The sequence below is a fragment of the Dendrobates tinctorius genome, unplaced genomic scaffold, assembly GCF_039654945.1.
Source record: "Dendrobates tinctorius isolate UK_male_01 unplaced genomic scaffold, ASM3965494v1 ptg000177l, whole genome shotgun sequence".
In the NCBI taxonomy this organism is placed as follows: Eukaryota; Metazoa; Chordata; class Amphibia; order Anura; family Dendrobatidae; genus Dendrobates; species Dendrobates tinctorius.
The window spans coordinates 5,326,503-5,345,846 of record NW_027361844.1 but is presented as its reverse complement, the minus strand read 5'-3'; the positions used below and the strand labels follow the sequence as shown (position 1 = coordinate 5,345,846).

The 19,344-nt window shown below is 44.9% G+C and overlaps 1 protein-coding gene across 3 annotated transcripts in view; it reads right to left on the bottom strand.

Moving 5' to 3' along the window:
• Positions 1-468: 468 nt before the first annotated feature.
• ICA1L (islet cell autoantigen 1 like) overlaps positions 469-19,344 on the bottom strand; it is a 91,366-nt gene continuing 72,490 nt past the window's right edge. For 2 of the 3 annotated variants that reach the window (XM_073551505.1, XM_073551506.1), the window contains 3 exons: positions 6,049-6,273; positions 4,375-4,455; positions 469-986 (listed from right to left, as the gene is read on the bottom strand). In XM_073551505.1, coding sequence (XP_073407606.1) covers positions 871-986; positions 4,375-4,455; positions 6,049-6,273 — 422 coding nt within the window. In that variant the 3' untranslated portion in view covers positions 469-870. The remainder of the gene's footprint in view (positions 987-4,374; positions 4,456-6,048; positions 6,274-19,344) is intronic. The other variant, XM_073551507.1, reaches the window with a different exon arrangement.

Below are 19,344 nucleotides of genomic sequence, written 5' to 3'. Positions count from 1 at the left end.
ATCTGTCCACGGATCGCATTGCAATTACAATGTGACAGGTTCCCTTTAACGTCATTTGTATTATTGATTTATGAGAAAGAAATTAAGTAACAAATACTTATGTTAATGTATAAAATTCGTGTTCTGAATGTTGATCCAATTGATAGACACTCGGGATCAGGAGGGATAATGAGTTATTTTAAAGTAAACTTGACCATATGTTATGATTGTACCTGTTCCCTATTCCCTTTACCCTTTCCCATCCCTCAAATGAACCTGTCGAACATGTGTCCTCTTTCAACCCTACTATGTAACCATGAAAACAAAGAGGCAATCAGAATGGCTGCCATGGCTAACTGCACCACTTTTCTTTCCAATGCCTTTGATATTATGCCACTCTTAATTCTATGCTGTTAAATATAGTAACTATAAAACCAACACTTGCTATATTGGATATTCATGTACATTGGAACACATTAATTTCAAGACTTTGTTTTCTTTTTTTTATTTTTGCTCTTCCAAGAATTCCTATCTACATTCTTATAATTTAGCTATAATGTCATGACATAAACATTTTGTTACAAGTAGAATAAGTGATGACTACGAATGTCAATTCTACAACTGTGAGAAATGCTGACAATGATGCGGACTGCTCCTTGAAAGCATTTCTGTGACGCTCATGTCTAGTAATACTGCATGAATGTCAATACCCCCTGTCAAATAATACCTCCAAACTAGAATACCGATCAGCTGGGAATGGATGGGAAGGTCATTAAAAGCAATTTAAGTTTTTTGTGAATCTCCTGCAGGGTTCAAAAAATATTCTCTTATATTAGAGTTCAAGGCTCCACAACAATGATGCTTTCACGTCACACTTCATCCAGTCTCCTGTCACGCACTGACAAGTTCATTGTCTGAGTGGCTGCTGGCACCAAGGCTTGCGAGCGGGTCAAGATCTGCAAACATGTTTAACCATGCCGACATGTCTGAATTTCCTGCCTCTGGGTCTGTAAGAAAAACAATACAAATGAACTGAAACAATGGGAAATGGGCAAACAATCACTTCTTTGCGCTGCTTGTGCTGTGTTGAACTTCTGCACATCCTAAGACAAGGTTAAACATTTAACTGGAAACAGCAGAAGTTAATTAGTCCTGTATTCACGGACACAGAGGAGACGGCCCTGGTCATCAGTCTCACCTGTCATATTACAAAAAAAAAATAATACAGGAGCACTCTGGAAGCGCTAAGATGCATGCTTTATTAGGTTAGTAATTTTGGAAATTAGTTTTATTCCAAGCAAGGGCATAACAATCGTGGTCACAGAGGTCGCGCCCCTGCGGGTGAGGGACCCACCGATGTCAGCGCAAACTTCAACTGATTATACATCCTTGGAAGCACATTCACCTGAAGTGTATTGCAAGGCAGGGGTCCGTGCGCTGCCTGTAATACATGCTGCCGGCGTGCATGTGACTGTGAGTGCAAGGCAGTGACGTCATGCACTCCTGTCACTTGTGCACTGAAGTCAGCAGCTGGCTTCAGAAGAGGACGCCGTGGACACCTTCAGAAGAGGTGAGCAGAGAAAAGGTGAGTAGAATCATTTATTTATTTTTTTCTATGCTTTAAAGGGAATCTGTCACCCTTTTTTGGAGTATGAGCTGCCGGCATTGACATCAGGGGCTTATCTACAGCGTTCATTACAGAATTCTGTAGATAAGCCCCTGATGTCAATGCCGGCAGCTCATACTCCAAAAAAAGGGTGACAGATTCCCTTTAAACAACAGCGGTAGAATGGGGAACATATACCAGGAAAGGGCCCAAAATATGAGACATACAGTTGTGAAAATAACTATTTGATACTCTGCTGACTTTGATCATAGTTACACTTAAACTGTGAGACAGAATATAAAAAAAACCCAGAAAATCACATTGCATGATTTGTACATAATTATTTTGCATTTTATTGATTGAAATAAGTATTTGATACAATAGAAAAACAGAACTTAATATTTGACACAGAAACCTTTGTTTGCAATCACAGAGGTCAGATGTTTCCTGTAAGTTCTTGACCAAGTTTGCACACACTGCAGCAGGGATTTTGGCCCACTCCTCCATACAGATCTTTTACAGATCTTGCAAGTTTCGGGGCTGTTGGAGACAACATTGAGTTTCAGCTCCTCCAAATATTTTCCATTGAGTTCATGTCCGCACACTGGCTAGACCCTCCAGGACCTTGAAATGCTTTTTATGGAGCCACTCCTTAGTTGCCCTGGCTGTGTGTTTTGGGTCATTGTCATGCTGGAAGACCCAGTCATGACCAGTCTTCAATGCTCTTACTGTGGGAAGGCGGTTGTTGGCCAAAATATTGAGATACATGACCCCATCCATAATCCCTTCAATACGGTGCAGTCGTCCTGTCCCCTTTGCAGAAAAGCACCCCCAAAGTATGATGTTTCCCCCACCGTGAGTCATGGTTAGGACAGTGTAATTGGGGTTGTACTCATCCTTCTTCTTCCTCCAAACACGGCGAGTTGCGTTGATACCAAAAAGTTCAATTTCAGTATCATTCTATTTTAGCTCATCCCAGTCTTGGGCAGGTCTACAATGTTGTCCCTGGTTCCCTTAGATAGCTCTTTGGTCTTGGCCATGGTGGAGAGGTTGGAGTGTGATTGCCTGAGAGTGTGGACAGTTGTCTTTTATACAGGTAACAAGTTCAAACAGGTGCAATTAATACAAGTAATGAGTGCAGAGTAAGAGGGCTTCTTAAAGAAAAACTAACAAGTCTGTCTTTGAGAGCCACAATTCTTGCTCACTGGTAGAAAAATATTTGGAATTGAGAATCCTCAGTGACTGATACCTTTTAATGGCTAACTGAAAAGATGGTAACGAACTGCAAGCTTTCGAGACTACTCATGCCTCTTCATCTAGTCTGGAAAGCTTGCAATGTGTTACCATCTTTTCAGTTAGCCGTTAAAAGGTATCAACCACTGAGGACTCTCAATTCTGAATATTCTTCTATCTACTGGCTAACACAGTACAAAGATATACATCTTTCCTGCTCATTGGTAGGTGATTAAATACTTATTTAAATTGCATTTTACTCCATGAAATATTTAAATATCATACAATGTGATTTTCTGTTTTTATTATTAGATTCTGTCTCACAGTTGAAGTGTACCTAGGATAAAAATTACAGACCTCTCCATTCCTTGTATGTGGAAAAAGTTTTTTAACACCGTTATCCATTGGACTCTAGTTATGCCACTGATTTCAAGATCTATTAATTAAAATGTACTTTGTTCGGGGACAACCCCTGTAAGACACTTTACATGATAATATGGCATTTATCAGTCAGTTTAAAAATGCCCTTTATTCTGAACCACTAAATAATAACCTTATTTGTATTTTTAAGTCTCATGCACCAAGTGTATTACAGTTTGGTAAGACCTTTAAAGAGGTTTTCCACTACTAATATAACCCCCTTTCATTTGTCCTACCGCTTCCTAACTAACACTTTTCTAATATACTTTTATTACCTGCCCTGCTCCTGTAAGCTGATCTCTCTGTGGGTCATATATCTTTCTGTCTTGATTTTGGCTCTGCTACTTCCGATCTGGGGATCGGAATAGGACAAACCAAACAGGGCACGTCACTGATGGGGGCGGGGCTATGTCTCGGTGAGTGACAGCAGTCTGCGTACGCATGCACAGATCAGGCTTCATTCTCCTCTCTGCTTAGATGCTGCTTTGAAGTGCCGGATGAACAGTCGACAAGCCCTATGATGTGCTGATCATTAGAAAGTATATCACAGGGCTTGTCAGCTAAAGGCACGGCACTTTAAAGCATTGGCAGACTCAATCAGTACCACGCATGACCGAGCTCACAACAGGCATGACTATCCTCTGCCTGAATGCTGCTTTGAAGTGCCGAGCCTTCAGCTGGGTAATTTTGATCGGTGCCTGAATCAAAAACAGACATGACTCTGTGATTTTTTTTTAAAACAAACGGTCTACAAAAACCACCTGACATTTGAATAGCTCCATAGATTGTATTGGGTATATGTTATATATCTGAAAAACATGGATAGAATATGTACGAGAGAAACGGAAGTCTGAATGAGGCCTTATTGAGATTCCCACCAATGACAGTAAAAAGATAAACAAACAACCTACACAACCCTAAAATACCTCGGCTGCCTAAGTGCGTAATCCCTCAATTAATGGTTTACGGAAGCATCATTTCTTTTTTTCAGTAAGTCTTTTTCACCTTGCTTCTTGTTTAGCGCCTAAACCTTTCAATACCTTGAATGGATTTCAAGCTAGATGAAATTGTGAAGGTATTTCCTGTAGAAGGTGTACTCGATAAACTGTAGTGTTCTAATAGAAATTTGAACTTACTATTGGGTGAAAGATCAGGAGTTTTCTGAAGAGAACACTCAGCCGTGCTGCCATTTGATGACAGATTTGGAATTGTCCAGTCTAAAATTACAGTAGAGAAACTAAATGTTAGTTAAAATAGTGAAAAAAAATGTTATTGTAACTGCTGTATGTTGTACTTATAAGCATGTTACTTAATATAAAACTATACATTAATTTAACATTATTTATTATTTTTTCTTCTTATAAATATGTCAGGGTTAATGCCATACTTTGACTCTGGAGCAGGAAACATGGCTGCCCTACGACGCTGATCAAGCAGACACCTCTGAGCGGAAAAAGGTTTGTCTGCAGAATTCCCTGAGATTTTGATACAGCGGGTGAAATAAGTATTGAACACCGCACCAATTTCTAAGTAAATACATTTCTAAGGGCGCTACCGAAGCTGGGGAGCAAGCAAGGGCAATAGTCTTATCTGATAACAACGGATGGATTATTATTGTGTGGTACACACAATTTCCGGAATCTTGAGGTAGTCAGCTGCTGCAGATCCATGGGTCACCAGACCAGAACTGGTGTGATTGGGGAGAATAGTGGAGTTTTCCACACTGCTGGTGGATTAAAATGGAAAGGATCCAGAATACATGAGAGCTGTAGTGATGCGGTTTTATAATCAATGCGTTTCGAAGTTGACACACCACTTCTTAAGGATATGGCCACAATGAAATTTATTTAATACTTCGTATAAAAGCCTTTGTTGGTATACACACGACTGGGCGCATTTGCAGTGACGTCATGTGCCTCCCGTCGCTTGGACACTGAAATCAGCTCCTAGCTTCAGAAGACAACGTGGTGGGGGAGAGGAAGGAAGGAACTAGGTGAGTAGCAATGTGTAATGTGTTTCTTTTTCTTCTGTGTTGAACAGTGGTGCCGGCAGGATGGGGGTGCATATACAATGATGGGGTGATATTTCCAAGGATGGGGGCATATATAACAGGATGAAGGGCATATACCAGGATGGGGGAATATATACATGGATTGGGAGAGCATATACAGTACAAGTATGGGGGCATCATATTCAAGGATGGGGGAGCATATACATGGATTGGGAGAGCATATACAGTACAAGTATGGGTTCATCATATACAAGAATGGGGGGCATATACAAGGATGGGGGTATATACATGGTTTAGAGTTGTAGGTGCATATACCAGGATGTGGGTGCATATATAAAGATGAGGGTGCATATATCAGGATGGAGAGATCATATACCAGGATAGGAAGCATATTCCTTTATACCTGCAGTCTGGTACCCTTGCTCCTGTCTGTGGCTGCTCTCTGCTGCCCCCGCCTTCTCTCTCAGGAGTTGTTTTTTCTAAACTGAAACCACAGTATTCAGTTAATCTAGCTGAGACAGCACATGTGTTAATTTCCTCCTGATAGTTCCTATTTTTGGACCTCTGATTGGGGTGAAGCTTTGATGCGAGAGTGGGATAACATACTGCAAACCCAGCAGCCTGGAACTGGGCTCCTGGTATAGCCAGCTGCCTTACAGACAGAAACGGTTCTGAACTAAGATTTAGGACAATGGAGGAAATTAATGATTTTCTATTATAAATGCAGAAAATTGATGTTTGGATTGAGATATATTGAATATAATGACCATATAGTAAATGCCACAACATGACCACTTACTGCTGAGTCCTCCCACAGACTGAAGTCCCATATCAAGCAGCTGAGAGGGAAGATATCCAGACAAACTCTGTGACTGTTTTGTCCATGAGCTTGATTCACCACACTCAAAAAATTCTTGTTCCTCTTGTGAAAATGCTGGAGACATAGGCGGCTGTAAACTTAAAAAGGAGAACTCCTGATCAAAATCATCCCCTTCTATGTTATCCATTAGTAGGTGACTTGGTTCTGAGAATAAAACAAATCCAGTTAATTATTGGGCTACATTTAGGGTAGATTAGATTGCATGAGTGCATGTGCTCAAGGCCTTAGGTACTAGCAAACCAACAAATATTTGTACAAAGTCTGATCTTCTTTTCAATCATTAGCACAATATTAAAGGGATTCAATGGTTTTGGAGAGGCAGTGAACCTATCCATTATAACTACTACACTCTATTGTTTTTTGTGAAACTATAGATATCTTGGTTATTCTTCAAATAAAAAAATCGAGCCACCAGTAAATAATACCTTAAATGGAAAACAAAACTCTCCTCACCGCTCAACACTACAAAGACTGCCTGCTTGTAGAGTTGGGCAAAAAGATTTGCAGGACCCTGGTCCAGCAACCTGACCTGAAGGCATCCCAGGTACTTCTTCTGATTAGTAGGCCTGGCATAATATCATGCATGTCACGTGGCAAAGATGACATTTTTCCGGGTTGCCAACATGTAGGAGGTTGTCGATGGCCATGGACTACTTATGTGGCTGCTGGACCAGGGTCCTACAAATCTATTTGCTCAGCTTGACTTGCTTGAAACAGTGCAGAGGCTTTGGTAATCCCATGATTTTTTAACTAGCAAGTTATCTCTTGAGACTCGCAGCTTCCGATTCATTATTTGGGTAAACTTTTCAAGTTACGGAAAGTGGCAAGCCACGGATCAGTGAGCATGCATAATCCTAAGCTCCTACATCTAGCACACTAAAAGCCAGGCATTTTCAACTTAATCATGGGCAAAATCCTCAAAAAAACAAAGACACGCTCATCCTCCAGAGCCCATTCACCTCAGTGTGATATTGGAGCTTACGTCATGTGCCCCCAAAAGCAAGCACCAGATTTCCTTTTGCAGACAGAAAGGGAACCACTTAACGGTGAAGCGCCAACTCCATATGATCAATGGTTGTCTCTGGATCCTGTCCTGCCATGCCCAACACCGTATTTGGGTGAGGCGATGACACCGCCGCCTTCCCTCTGACTGCGAGGCCTGCCGGAATCTTCTATGATGATCAGCATGCCAGGCTCTGTGATGCCACAAGATGTATGCCACTCTTTCTCTGATTGCATGCAAATGCTCTCGCAGGTCCGCACAGCCTCTTCCCCTCCGTGGCTTGACACCGTTGGGTCCTCCATCTTGAACTTCATTCCAGGCGAGGTAGGGTCCCTGCCTCCAAACATATTCCAGAGCATTGAGATGCCTCTCGCTGCCTGTCTCCCCCTCCTCACAGACCTCTGACCCTGGGTACATCAATGGGAGAAGAGGCCAAGGATCATGCCAGGGTCCCTTAACTCAACAGGGGCTCATACTCCCGTAAATCCAGAAGGTCCATGATAGACAGACCCTTACAAGAAGCCCCATCTAGCTATTCCCTCATGCAGCGCCATATCACCGGGTTGGTCCAATGGTTCATTTTGGAGTGTTTGCCATCCTCATATTACCTCAAGGGATCAGCAATTGCTATACTCCTCTCAACTAGATCCTCATCATGGCAATAAGTGTTCATCTACATCTGGACCCATGGTCTCTATATCTTCAGAGTTAATATTATCATTGGGAGACAGAAATGGGGTACAACCTAGGCACCAGTTGTTCTATGGCACCGTCTTTCAAAATCAACAGCTTCTGAGGGACTCTGGTCTTGGTTCCAATACACCTGGAACTAACTTCATCGATCTACAGTTGTGTCCAAAAGTATTGACACCCCTGCAATTCTGTCAGATAATACTCAGTTTCTTCCTGAAAATGATTGCAAACACAAATTCTTTGGTATTATTATCTTCATTTAATTTGTCTTAAATGAAAAAACACAAAAGAGAATAAAGCAAAACATTGATAATTTCACACAAAACTCCAAAAATGGGTCAGACAAAAGTATTGGCATCCTCAGCCTGATACTTGGTTGCACAACCTTAAGCCAAAATAACTGCGACCAACCGCTTCTGGTAACCATCAATGAGTTTCTTCCAATGCTCTGCTGGAATTTTAGACCATTCTTCTTTGGCAAACTGCTCCAGGTCCCTGATATTTGAAGGGTGCCTTCTCCAAACTGCCATTTTTAGATCTCTCCACAGGTGTTCTATGGGATTCAGGTCTGGACTCATTGCTGGCCAACTTAGAAGTCTCCAGTGCTTTCTCTCAAACCATTTTCTAGTGCTTTTTGAAGTGTGTTTTGGGTCATTGTCCTGCTGGAAGACCCATGACCTCTGAGGGAGACCCAGCTATCTCACACTGGGCCCTACATTATGCTGCAAAATTTGTTGGTAGTCTTCAGACTTCATAATGCCATGCACACGGTCAAGCAGTCCAGTGCCAGAGGCAGCAAAGCAACCCCAAAACATCAGGGAACCTCCGCCATGTTTGACTGTAGGCACCGTGTTCTTTGCTTTGAATGTCTCTTTTTTCTCCTGTAAACTCTATGTTGATGCCTTTGCCCAAAAAGCTCTACTTTTGTCTCATCTGACCAGAGAACATTCTTCCAAAATGTTTTAGGCTTTTTCAGCTAAGTTTTGGCAAACTCCAGCCTGGCTTTTTTATGTCTCGGGGTAAGAAGTCGGGTCTTCCTGGGTCTCCTACCATACAGTCCCTTTTCATTCAGACCCCGACGGATAGTACGGGTTGACACTGTTGTACCCTCGGACTGCAGGGCAGCTTGAATTTGTTTGGATGTTAGTCGAGGTTCTTTATCCAACATCAGCACAATCTTGCGTTGAAATCTCTTGTCAATTTTTCCTTTCCGTCCACATCTAGGGAGGTTAGCCACAGTGCCATGGGCTTTAAACTTCTTGATAACACTGCGCACGGTAGACACAGGAACATTCAGGTCTTTGGAGATGGACTTGTAGCCTTGAGATTGCTCATGCTTCCTCACAATTTGGTTTCTCAAGTCCTCAGACAGTTCTTTGGTCTTCTTTCTTTTCTCCATGCTCAATGTGGTACACACAAGGACACAGGACAGAGGTGGATTCAACTTTAATCCATGTCAACTGGCTGCAAGTGTGATTTAGTTATTGCCAACACCTGTTAGGTGCCACAGGTAAGTTACAGGTGCTGTTAATTACACAAATTATAGAAGCATTACATGATTTTTCGAACAGTGCCAATACTTTTGTCCACCCTCTTTTTTATGTTTGGTTTGGAATTATATCCAATTTGGCTTTAGGACAATTCTTTTTGTGTTTTTTTCATTTAAGAAATTAAATGAAGATAATAATACTAAAGAATTTGTGTTTGCAATCATTTTCAGGAAGAAACTGAGTATTATCTTACAGAATTGCAGGGGTGTCAATACTTTTGGCCACAACTGTATGACAACAAACCAGCTTCCTTGGCAGATCCACATCTGCTTCTACAGTCCATACCCAGCACTCACTAACCAGGTTGTCTTAGAGGGCAAACAGGAGTTTGCACTTTTTCGTACCGAACGCTCATCCATCTCAGCCAGAGTTGACACTCTATGACAAAAGCAATCTGCTGACTCTTCTGCCACACAAGCCTTGCAAAAAACAGTACGACCACATTAACCTCAGGACTTCTTTCTCCAACAAAGTGTGGACAACCTCGAGAACAGAAATAGACGCAACAACCTATGAATTTGAGGGCTCTTGGAATCACTCACCGCTGCGGACATTCTTTCCATTCTCACAATCCTCCTGGCCATGCCATAGAATGTGACAGAGCCCATAGGGCTTTGCGCCCTGTGGACTCAGATAACATTACATGTTGTGTTCACTGCTACACTCTCAAGGACTCTATCCTGGAAGTAGCTTGGAGAAAGCAATCTCTTACTTATAACAACGTAACAATTTGCATCATGCAAGACATCTCCTGCTACTCTCTAGCGCAACATGCGGTCCTTAAACTGTTACTGGTGGACACATGAAGAGAAAATGAATCTCCTTTCACTGGGAATTCCCCTTTCGTCTCATCGGGGAACACAGGAACCGTGGGTGTGTGCTGCTGTCACTAGGAGGTTGACACTATGTATGAAAAAAGTTAACTCCGATTCCGCAGTATACACCCCTCCGACCGGCTGTAGGACAATCAGTTTTGCTTAGTGTCAGCAGGAGGTGGACAGAGGTCTCTCGCAGACCCATGCCTACCTCAATGTGCGTCGTTCCTTTTCAGGTAACCATGGAGGGATACAGAGTAGATATGCTACATCTGTATTCCCACACTGGGATTATGAGTACGGCGTGTACTGCCACCCCGTATCCTCATGAATCCCGCGGGCAGGACCCTATCCCCTAACACAGGACTCGTGTTAAGGTGGCAGCTCCTGGTCCTGACCTTCGTCTCCCATCAGTCGCCCACCAGAGCCTGATGATCGAGAGAGACGCCGTGCAGAAAAGGTTTGGGACAGCAATCTTTTCATGCAGGTAAACCGACCCCTGTTACGGGGTGAACTGGAGGTAAGAGGATGCAGTGTTGTATGATCTGCTCACCAGCCGCTCTGGCTGAATATTACCGCTGTAATCAGCACTTAGGCTTGCAGCCCATGGCTCTATACTTAATTTAAGAGCCAACACTTAATTTCAAGCACGTGGTGCAGCGCGGTTCCAGCCTCCTCCCGTGGCAGCGTTATGGCCCTGGGCTCCAGCAGGAGCCCAGCACGGCAGACGCCAGATTCTGGCTCCCGGCAGGCTCCGCCCCCCGGCTTCCTCTTCCTGTACCAGCACCATCTTGGTGCTCCAGGAGGCCAGAGCAGGGCCCCGCCCACCACTTCCAGGCGGGGATTTCATAAGGCTTCTAGGCAGTAGCGGCAGGGCTGTTCACCTCGCTCTCTCTCTCATCAGCCTTTGGGCGGCAGCTGCGGCGGGGACACAGGTCGTGGGTAAGTGAGTACTGCACTACAGGTTGCTCCCTCACTAAGCTCTCTACCCCCGACGGTCAGCACCAGGTAAAACCTGTCAGTATGCCCAAGGGAGAGCAGTCCCGCTCCTCCTCCTCAACCGCTTCAGTGACCTTGGTCAAATATTTTGTATGTACCAAATGCAATGTCAGGCTTCCTTCAGGTCAGTCCTGGCCACTCTGCTCAGATTACAGCAGACCTACGGTGTCACCTACGCTAGAAAGCAGGTGCAGTCCCCCCCCGCTTTGCCTGTCAGAGCTCCCACATTACCCCTGGAGCAGGAGGAAGCCACCTTGCCTACCATCCAGGGGCCATCCATCGCCACGGGAGACAGGGAGTGTCCAGGATGGGCCTCTTCCTTATCTAAGTCCGTCACTGACCTTACCAAGGTATCACAGACCTTGGTAATGGTGCTTAACAGATTGCCACTTCAGACTCCAGTGGACACAGGAGCACCAAAGGAGCCTCCTTTTTGGCCTTCTAGAGGCCGTAAAAGGTTTAGACAGGACCACCAACCCAGGTCCCCTTCTCACTCCTTCTCACCGCCAGAATTCCTCTGGCAGTCTGCCTCCTCCCGGTCCTCATCCCCGGAATCAGGCGAGGCATTATCAGAGACACACTCAGAGGAGGGTTCTGAGTATGGGCCAGCACAGTCCCAGGTCAAGGATATGGTTCAGGGCCTCATTGCCGCAGTCAATGAGACTTTTAACATTGGGGACACCACATCAAAACCTAATGATCAGGTTTTTTCATTTAAGCGTCACAAGTCCCCTCTAGGGTCTTCACCTCCCACAAGGATTTTGAGGAAGTGTTGGACATGGAAAGGGAAAACCCAACCAGGCGGTTTTAGAGAGGGAATCGTTTTGGGATTCTATATCCATTCCCTCCAGATCTCACCGCCAACTGGACTGCCTCCCCTTTGGTGGACCCACCAGTGGCCAGACTCACTACCAATACAGTCCTCCCACTCGCCAGTGGGGCAGCCCTAAAAGATCCCAATGATAGGAGGATAGAATCCCTGGCAAAATCCGCCTTTGAGGCAGCAGCCGCTACATTGTGTCCAGCCTTCGCCTCAGCCTGGGTAGCTAAGTCTGTTACAGAATGCGCCAAACAGCTTAGACAGGGTATATTGGCCGGGGCACCACCAGTGGAACTGGCGGAGTTCGCAGATCAAATCTCTCATGCCGGGAGGTATATGGTATCAGCAGCCCTGGATGCTGCGTCTTGCGCAGCTCAAGCATCCAGTAACATGGAAGCTGTCCAGCGGACGGTCTTGCTAAAGGCTTGGCAGGCTGATTTGCCCTCAAAGAAATCACTGACCAATCTGCCGTTTCAGGGCACTCGGCTCTTTGGGTCAATGTTAGATCAAATCATTAAGGATGCAACGAGGTGTACAAGCTCCCTTCTCCCTCAGGCCAAACCTCATCGATATGTTTTCAAATGTAGGGCTCAGCCCTTTCAGCCCTTTCGCCGTACCCCAGCGACAGGCACTTAGGCTCAGGACCCGCAGAGGTCGCAAGCACCGAGAGATAGGAGGAAAGTATCATTTCGGGCCACCCCGTCATGGCATTCCTGCAGTTCCAACAGCAGAGCTACCAGGTCAGGGCTGGCCAGGGCCACTTCAGCCTGATGCCAGCAGGGAGTCCTACTCCCTTCCCAGTACCTCTCCCAGACTAGGATGCCGCCTTCTCCTCTTCAGAGATGTCTGGCAGAATTCAGTAGAGGATATCTGGGTAAAGGAGGCAGTATCAACAGGATGCAAGATAGACTTCAACGCGCTTCCGTGAGATTGCTTCTTTCTATCGCAGCCACCAAAAGACGCTGCTATGGCTCTAGGTTTTTTGCGGCAATCGACTCTCTCCTCAACGCAGGAGTAATCGTCCCTGTTCCCGAGCAGGAACGTTTTACCGGCTTTTACTCAAACCTGTTTGTGATACCAAAAAAGGATGGCTCAGTTTGTCCCATAATAGACCTCAAAAGGCTAAACAGGTCCGCTTATGCCATTTCAAGATGGAATCGGTTCGGTCGGTAATTACATCTATGGAGGATCAGGAATTCCTATGTTCCATAGATATCCGGGACGCCTACCTACACGTCCCCATTTTTCAGGGACATCAGAGGTTTCTGCATTTTGCTGTCCAAAACCAGCATTTCCAGTTTGTGGCCCTGCCATTTGGGCTGGCAACAGCCCCCAGAATTTTTACAAAGATTATGGCAGCAATGGTAACTATACTAAGGGTCAGAGGCATAATATTGGTACCATATCTCGACGATATTCTCATCAAGGCGCCCTCCTTTGCTCAGGCCCAGGAAAATCTAGCGGTAGTTTTAAACACGCTCTCCCGGTTTGGTTGGATCATAAACAGGGAGAAATCCCACCTAACACCAACATAACGCCTAGAATTCTTAGGAATGGTAATCGACACCCGTCGCTCAAGGGTCTTTCTCCCAGAAGATCAAGGCGGAAGGGGTGCGGTCATAATGATCACCCCATACTGGCCCAGGAGGGCCTGGTTTGCAGAAATTATCAATCTTCTCACAGGCACCCCCTGGAGACTCCCCGACAGACCAGATCTCCTGGCTCAGGGGCCGTATTCCTTGAAAGGCTAGGTATCTGCTCTCTCTATTCTTTTTCAAAAGAATTTGGCCTCCCGCTTACAGGTTAAGACCTTTCTGCAAGGAGTGGCACATGCGGCCCCTCCTTACAGATCCCCTGTGGCTCCATGGGATCTTAACTTGGTCTTGGAAGCCTTGACAGGTTCACCCTTTGAACCCCTACAGGAAGCTCCCATGTCTTTGTTGTCCAGGAAGGTGGTATTTCTCGTAGCCATCACCTCTATTAGGCGGGTTTCAGAATTAGCGGCATTGTCCTGTCGTCCTCCATTCCTAATTATGCACCAGGACAAGGTTATTTTGCAGCCTCGTCCTAACTTTCTTCCCAAGGTGGTATCGGCCTTCCACCTGAACGATGAAATAATCCTTCCGTCATTTTGTCCCGCTCCAACCCATCCTCTGGAGTGTTCTTTGAATAAGCTAGACCTGGTCAGGGCGATAAGGATCTATCTGGCCAGGACTGCTCCTTTCAGGAAGGCGGACTCGCTCTTTGTTATATCCAATGGGGTGAGAAGGGGCCTGCCGGCCTCTAAGGCAACAATTGCCCGCTGGATCAGAATGGCAATTCTGGAAGCCTACCGTGTAATGGACAGGGTGTCCTGTCGTGAGTTCATTTTCCCCTTCACCTTTGATGTCTGATGAACTCCCTCTGCTGGTGAAGAGAGGTAGTGAAATTGATTGGGATGGGAAGAACCTGTCATTTGAACAGGCGGAGTGTGATTGGACATCTGGAATTTCTGAGTGGATATAAGGCAGCCGACGCCCTGCAGGGTTTGCTGGTGATCCTTTCTGCTCTGAGCTCTGGCATCCAGTTTTAGTTCCTGTCTACTAAAAGCTAAGTTTTGCCCTGCTATTATTCCATGAGATTTTGTCTGGTTTCCTTAGTGTTTGTATTCAGCCAGTCCTGGTTGGGACTGGCTGAATTCCATTTTTGTCTCTGATCAGTTGATCTCTTTGCTGTTTTCAGAATATACCTGAGTGCTGATATAGTGATTTTGAAGTCTAGCGACTTCAGGGCCTTTTTTCCTATCAGACGGTTGGGACATTTTTGTAGGGTTTTTTGCGGATTGCAGCCAGCATCTTTTCTGTCCTGTCCTATCTAGTTAGTTGGGCCCCATCGTTTCCTCAGCCTGTCTTTCTGTCTGTGTTTGTGCTTTCATCTGTTTTTCACCGACAATACATGTTGGGGGCTGTCTATTGCTTTGGGGTCTGCTCTGGGGCAGTTTAGATTTCCCCCTTCTTTCTTTAGGCTTATGTAGTTCTCCGACTGACGTGGGGTCTAGGGCACCGTAGGAACCCCCCTCGGCTACTGTTAGTTGTGGTGAATAGGATCAGGGGTCTGCAATCCGATAGCTACCAACCTCTCCGGTTTTCTGAACTTAGCATGTATTTTTGTTTTCTCCTTCTCCGGTGATTCATTCATAACAGAATCACCAGCCATACCGCAGATTCTAGGGTACTCAATAGGAGGAAAGAATTGTAAAAAAAAAAAAAAAAAAAAAGTGTCAGAATTTTTTTTTGTGTATATTTTTTCCTATATTTCTCTGAGGCTGTAGGAGGAATTTTTTCTCAATGGAGATTAAGCAATTGTCTGATCGTGTGGAGCAGCTTACTGCTGAAGTGTGGGGAATTTCCGCCTATCTTGCTCATTCACATGCTGCTGAACCAAAGATCCCTACTCCTGATGTGTTTTTTGGGGATCGGTCTAAATTTCTGAATTTTAAGAATAATTGTAAATTATTTTTTGCCTTGAAGCCTAACTCATCGGGGAGCTCCGTTCAGCAGGCTAAAATTGTCATCTCTTTGCTGCGCGGCGATCCCCAGGATTGGGCGTTTTCTTTGAAACCTGATGATCCTATTCTGACTGATGTGAACGCATTTTTTCAGGCCTTGGGGTTGTTGTATGATGAACCTAATGCTATTGATCAGACTGAAAAGGCCCTGTTGGCATTGAGCCAGGGTCAGGATTCTGCAGAGTTGTACTGTCAAAAATTCCAAAAGTGGGCGGTCCTTACTACCTGGAATGATGGTGCCTTGGCAGCTCTCTTTCGGAAGGGTTTGTCAGAAACCGTAAAAGATACTATGGTGGGATTTCCTGTTTCCTCTGGTCTTGACGATTATATGTCATTAGCCATTCAGGTTGATCGGCGTTGGCGTGAACGCAAAACTGTACGAGAGGTGTTGCCACCTGTTGAACAAATGTCTGAACCTATGCAATGTGATAGAGTTTTGTCTAGGGCGCAACATCAGGAGTTCAGAAGGTGTAATAAGCTGTGTTTTTTCTGTGGAGATGCCTCTCATATGATTTCTGTCTGCCCTAAACGAGAGAAACGTTTTGCACACACATTTGCTGTGGGTGGTGTTCAACCTAAGTTTCTTCTGGCAATTACTCTGATCTACTCCCTATCCACATTTTCCGCTAAGGCTTTTGTAGATTTGGGAGCAGCTCTGAACCTGATGGACTTGGATTTTGCTAAACGTTGTGGGTTTCCTATGACACCTCTGCGGACGCCTATCCCTTTGAGGGGTATTGATGCTACTCCTTTGGCGAAGAATAAACCTCAGTTTTGGACCCAGGTGATAATGCGGGTCGCCCCAGACCATCAAGAAAATTGCAGATTTTTGGTGTTGCATAATTCGCATGATACCATCGTTCTGGGGTTTCCCTGGTTGCAAATCCATAATCCAGTTTTGGATTGGAAATCTGTGTCTGTGGTGAGTTGGGGCTGTCGTTGTGCCCTTAGTGACGCTCCTGTTTTCTCCACCTCTCCCCAGTCACATGATGTTCCTGACTATTTGGCTGATTTTTATGATGTATTTAGTGAGAATGAGTCTGCGTCTTTGCCTCCTCATAGGAGTTATGACTGTGCTGTGTCTTTGCCTCCTCATAGGAGTTATGACTGTGCAATTGAGCTGAGCCCTGAGTGTAAATTTCCCAAGGGTCGACTTTTCAATTTATCTGTACCCGAGCACGAGGCTATGCGATCCTATATTAAGGAGTTGCTGGAGAAGGGTCATATTAGACCATCCTCTTCACCCTTAGGTGCTGGTTTTCTTTTTGTGGCCAAGAAAGATGGTTCATTAAGGCCTTGTATTGACTATCGTTCCCTCAACAAAATTACTGTTAAATATCAGTATCCGTTACCCCTGATTTCTGATCTATTTTCCAGAGTTAAAGGTGCTTGCTGGTTTACCAAGCTTGACCTGAGGGGGGCGTATAATCTTATTCGCATTAAGCAGGGGGATGAATGGAAGACGGCATTTAATACTCCGGAGGGACATTTTGAGTACCTGGTGATGCCTTTTGGGCTCACTAATGCCCCTTCTGTCTTCCAGTGCTTCATGAATGATATTTTCCGAGATTTTGTGGATACATTTTTGATCTATCTGGATGATTTTTTGATCTTTTCCAAGGATTGGGATTCTCATGTGGAACATGTTCGGACTGTGTTCCAGATTTTGAGGGAGAATTCCCTGTATGTCAAGGGATCGAAATGCCTTTTTGGTGTACAGAGGATTTCATTTTTGGGATTTATTTTGTCTCCGTCAACTATTGAAATGGACCCGGCCAAGGTACAGGCCATTTATGATTGGGTTCAGCCCACTTCTTTGAAGGCCCTCCAGAAGTTTTTGGGTTTTGCTAATTTTTATTGTAAATTTATAGCTAATTTTTCTGGTATTGCCAAACCATTGACTGATTTGACTAAGAAGGGTGCTGATGTGCTGAATTGGTCTCTGGAGGCTGTTTCTTCCTTTCAGGAGCTGAAGCGAAGGTTCACTTCTGCCCCGGTTTTGCGGCAACCTGATGTCTCACTCCTGTTTCAGGTAGAGGTGGACGCTTCTGAGATTGGTACAGGAGCTGTTTTGTCCCAAAAAGATCCTGTAACATCTAAAATGAATCCCTGTGCTTTCTTTTCCCGAAAGTTCTCCCCATCCGAACGTAACTATGATGTGGGGAATCGGGAACTGTTAGCCATGAAATGGGCATTTGAGGAATGGAGACATTAGTTGGAGGGAGCTAAACATCAAGTCGTGGTCCTTACTGACCACAAGAATTTGATTAACCTGGAGTCGGCCAAACACTTGAATCCTAGACAGGCTAGGTGGGCCTTGTTTTTTACACGTTTTTATTTTGTGGTCTCTTTTCTTCCGGGCACTAAGAATGTCAAGGCAGACGCACTCTCTAGGAGTTTCTTTGCTGATTCTCCTATTGTGACCAAGCCTGCTACCATCTTAGGTGAGGGGGTAGTTCTTTCTGCCATCTCGCCCGATTTGAGACGTGCTCTGGAAGAGTTTCAGGAGGACAAACCTGAGCGTTGTCCCATTGGAAAATTGTATGTTCCTGACCAGTGGAGGAAGAGAGTGATGTCTGAGGTTCATTGCTCCGCATTGGCTGGTCATCCAGGTGTTTTTGGTACTAGAGATTTGGTGAGTCGGTCTTTTTGGTGGCCCGCCTTGTCTCGTGATGTCAGGAATTTTGTGCAGTCCTGTGGGACTTGCTCCCGGTCTAAACCTTGTTCTCACTCTAGTGGGTTGTTGATGCTTTGCCGGTGCCCAGGAGGCCATGGACCCATATTTCAATGGATTTTATCTCTGATATGCCTGTCTCTCAGAGAATGACTTATTTGGGTGATTTGTGATAGATTCTCTAAGATGGTCCATCTTGTACCACTCCCTAAGTTGCCATCTTCCTCAGAGTTGGTGCCCTTGTTTTTGCAACAGGTGGTTCGCTTGCACGGGATTCCTGAGAACATTGTATCTGACAGAGGAGTTCAGTTTGTTTCTAGATTTTGGAGGACTTTCTGTTCCAAGCTGGGAATTCAGTTGTCCATCTCCTCTGCGTTTCACCCTCAGACCAATGGGCAGACTGAGAGAACAAACCAGACTTTGGAGTCGTATTTGAGATGTTTTATTTCTGCTGATCAGGATGATTGGGTTTCATTTTTGCCCTTGGCCGAATTTGCTTTAAATAATAGAGCTAGTTCTGCCACTTTGATGTCACCTTTTTTTTTGTAACTTTGGGTTTCATCCTCGATTCTCTTCAGGGCAGGTGGAGTCTTCTGCCTGCCCAGGTGTTGACACTGTGGTGGAGAGAATGCACCAGATCTGGGACCAAGTGGTGGATAAGTTGTCTATCTCCCAGGAAAAGGCCCAGCGGTTTTCCAACCGGCATAGGACCATTGGTCCCCGGTTTAAGGTGGGTGATATGGTTTGGTTGTCATCAAAGAATATCTCTATGAAGGTGGCTTCTCCAAAGTTTAAACCTAGATTTATTAGACCTTACAAGATTTTGGAGATTCTTAATCCGGTCTCTTTTCGATTGGCTCTTCCTGTTACATTCAAGATCCATAACGTGTTTCATAAGTCTCTGTTAAAGAGGTTGGTTGAGCCAGTAGTTCCTGTGGTGGCACCTCCTGACCCTGTATTGGTTGAAGGTAATGTGGAATATGAGGTTGAGAAGATACTGGATTCTCGTCTGGTTAGACGGAGACTCCAGTATTTGGTTAAATGGAAGGGTTATGGCCAGGAGGATAATTCTTGGGTCCCTGCATCCGATATTCATGCCGAAAGATTGGTTCGT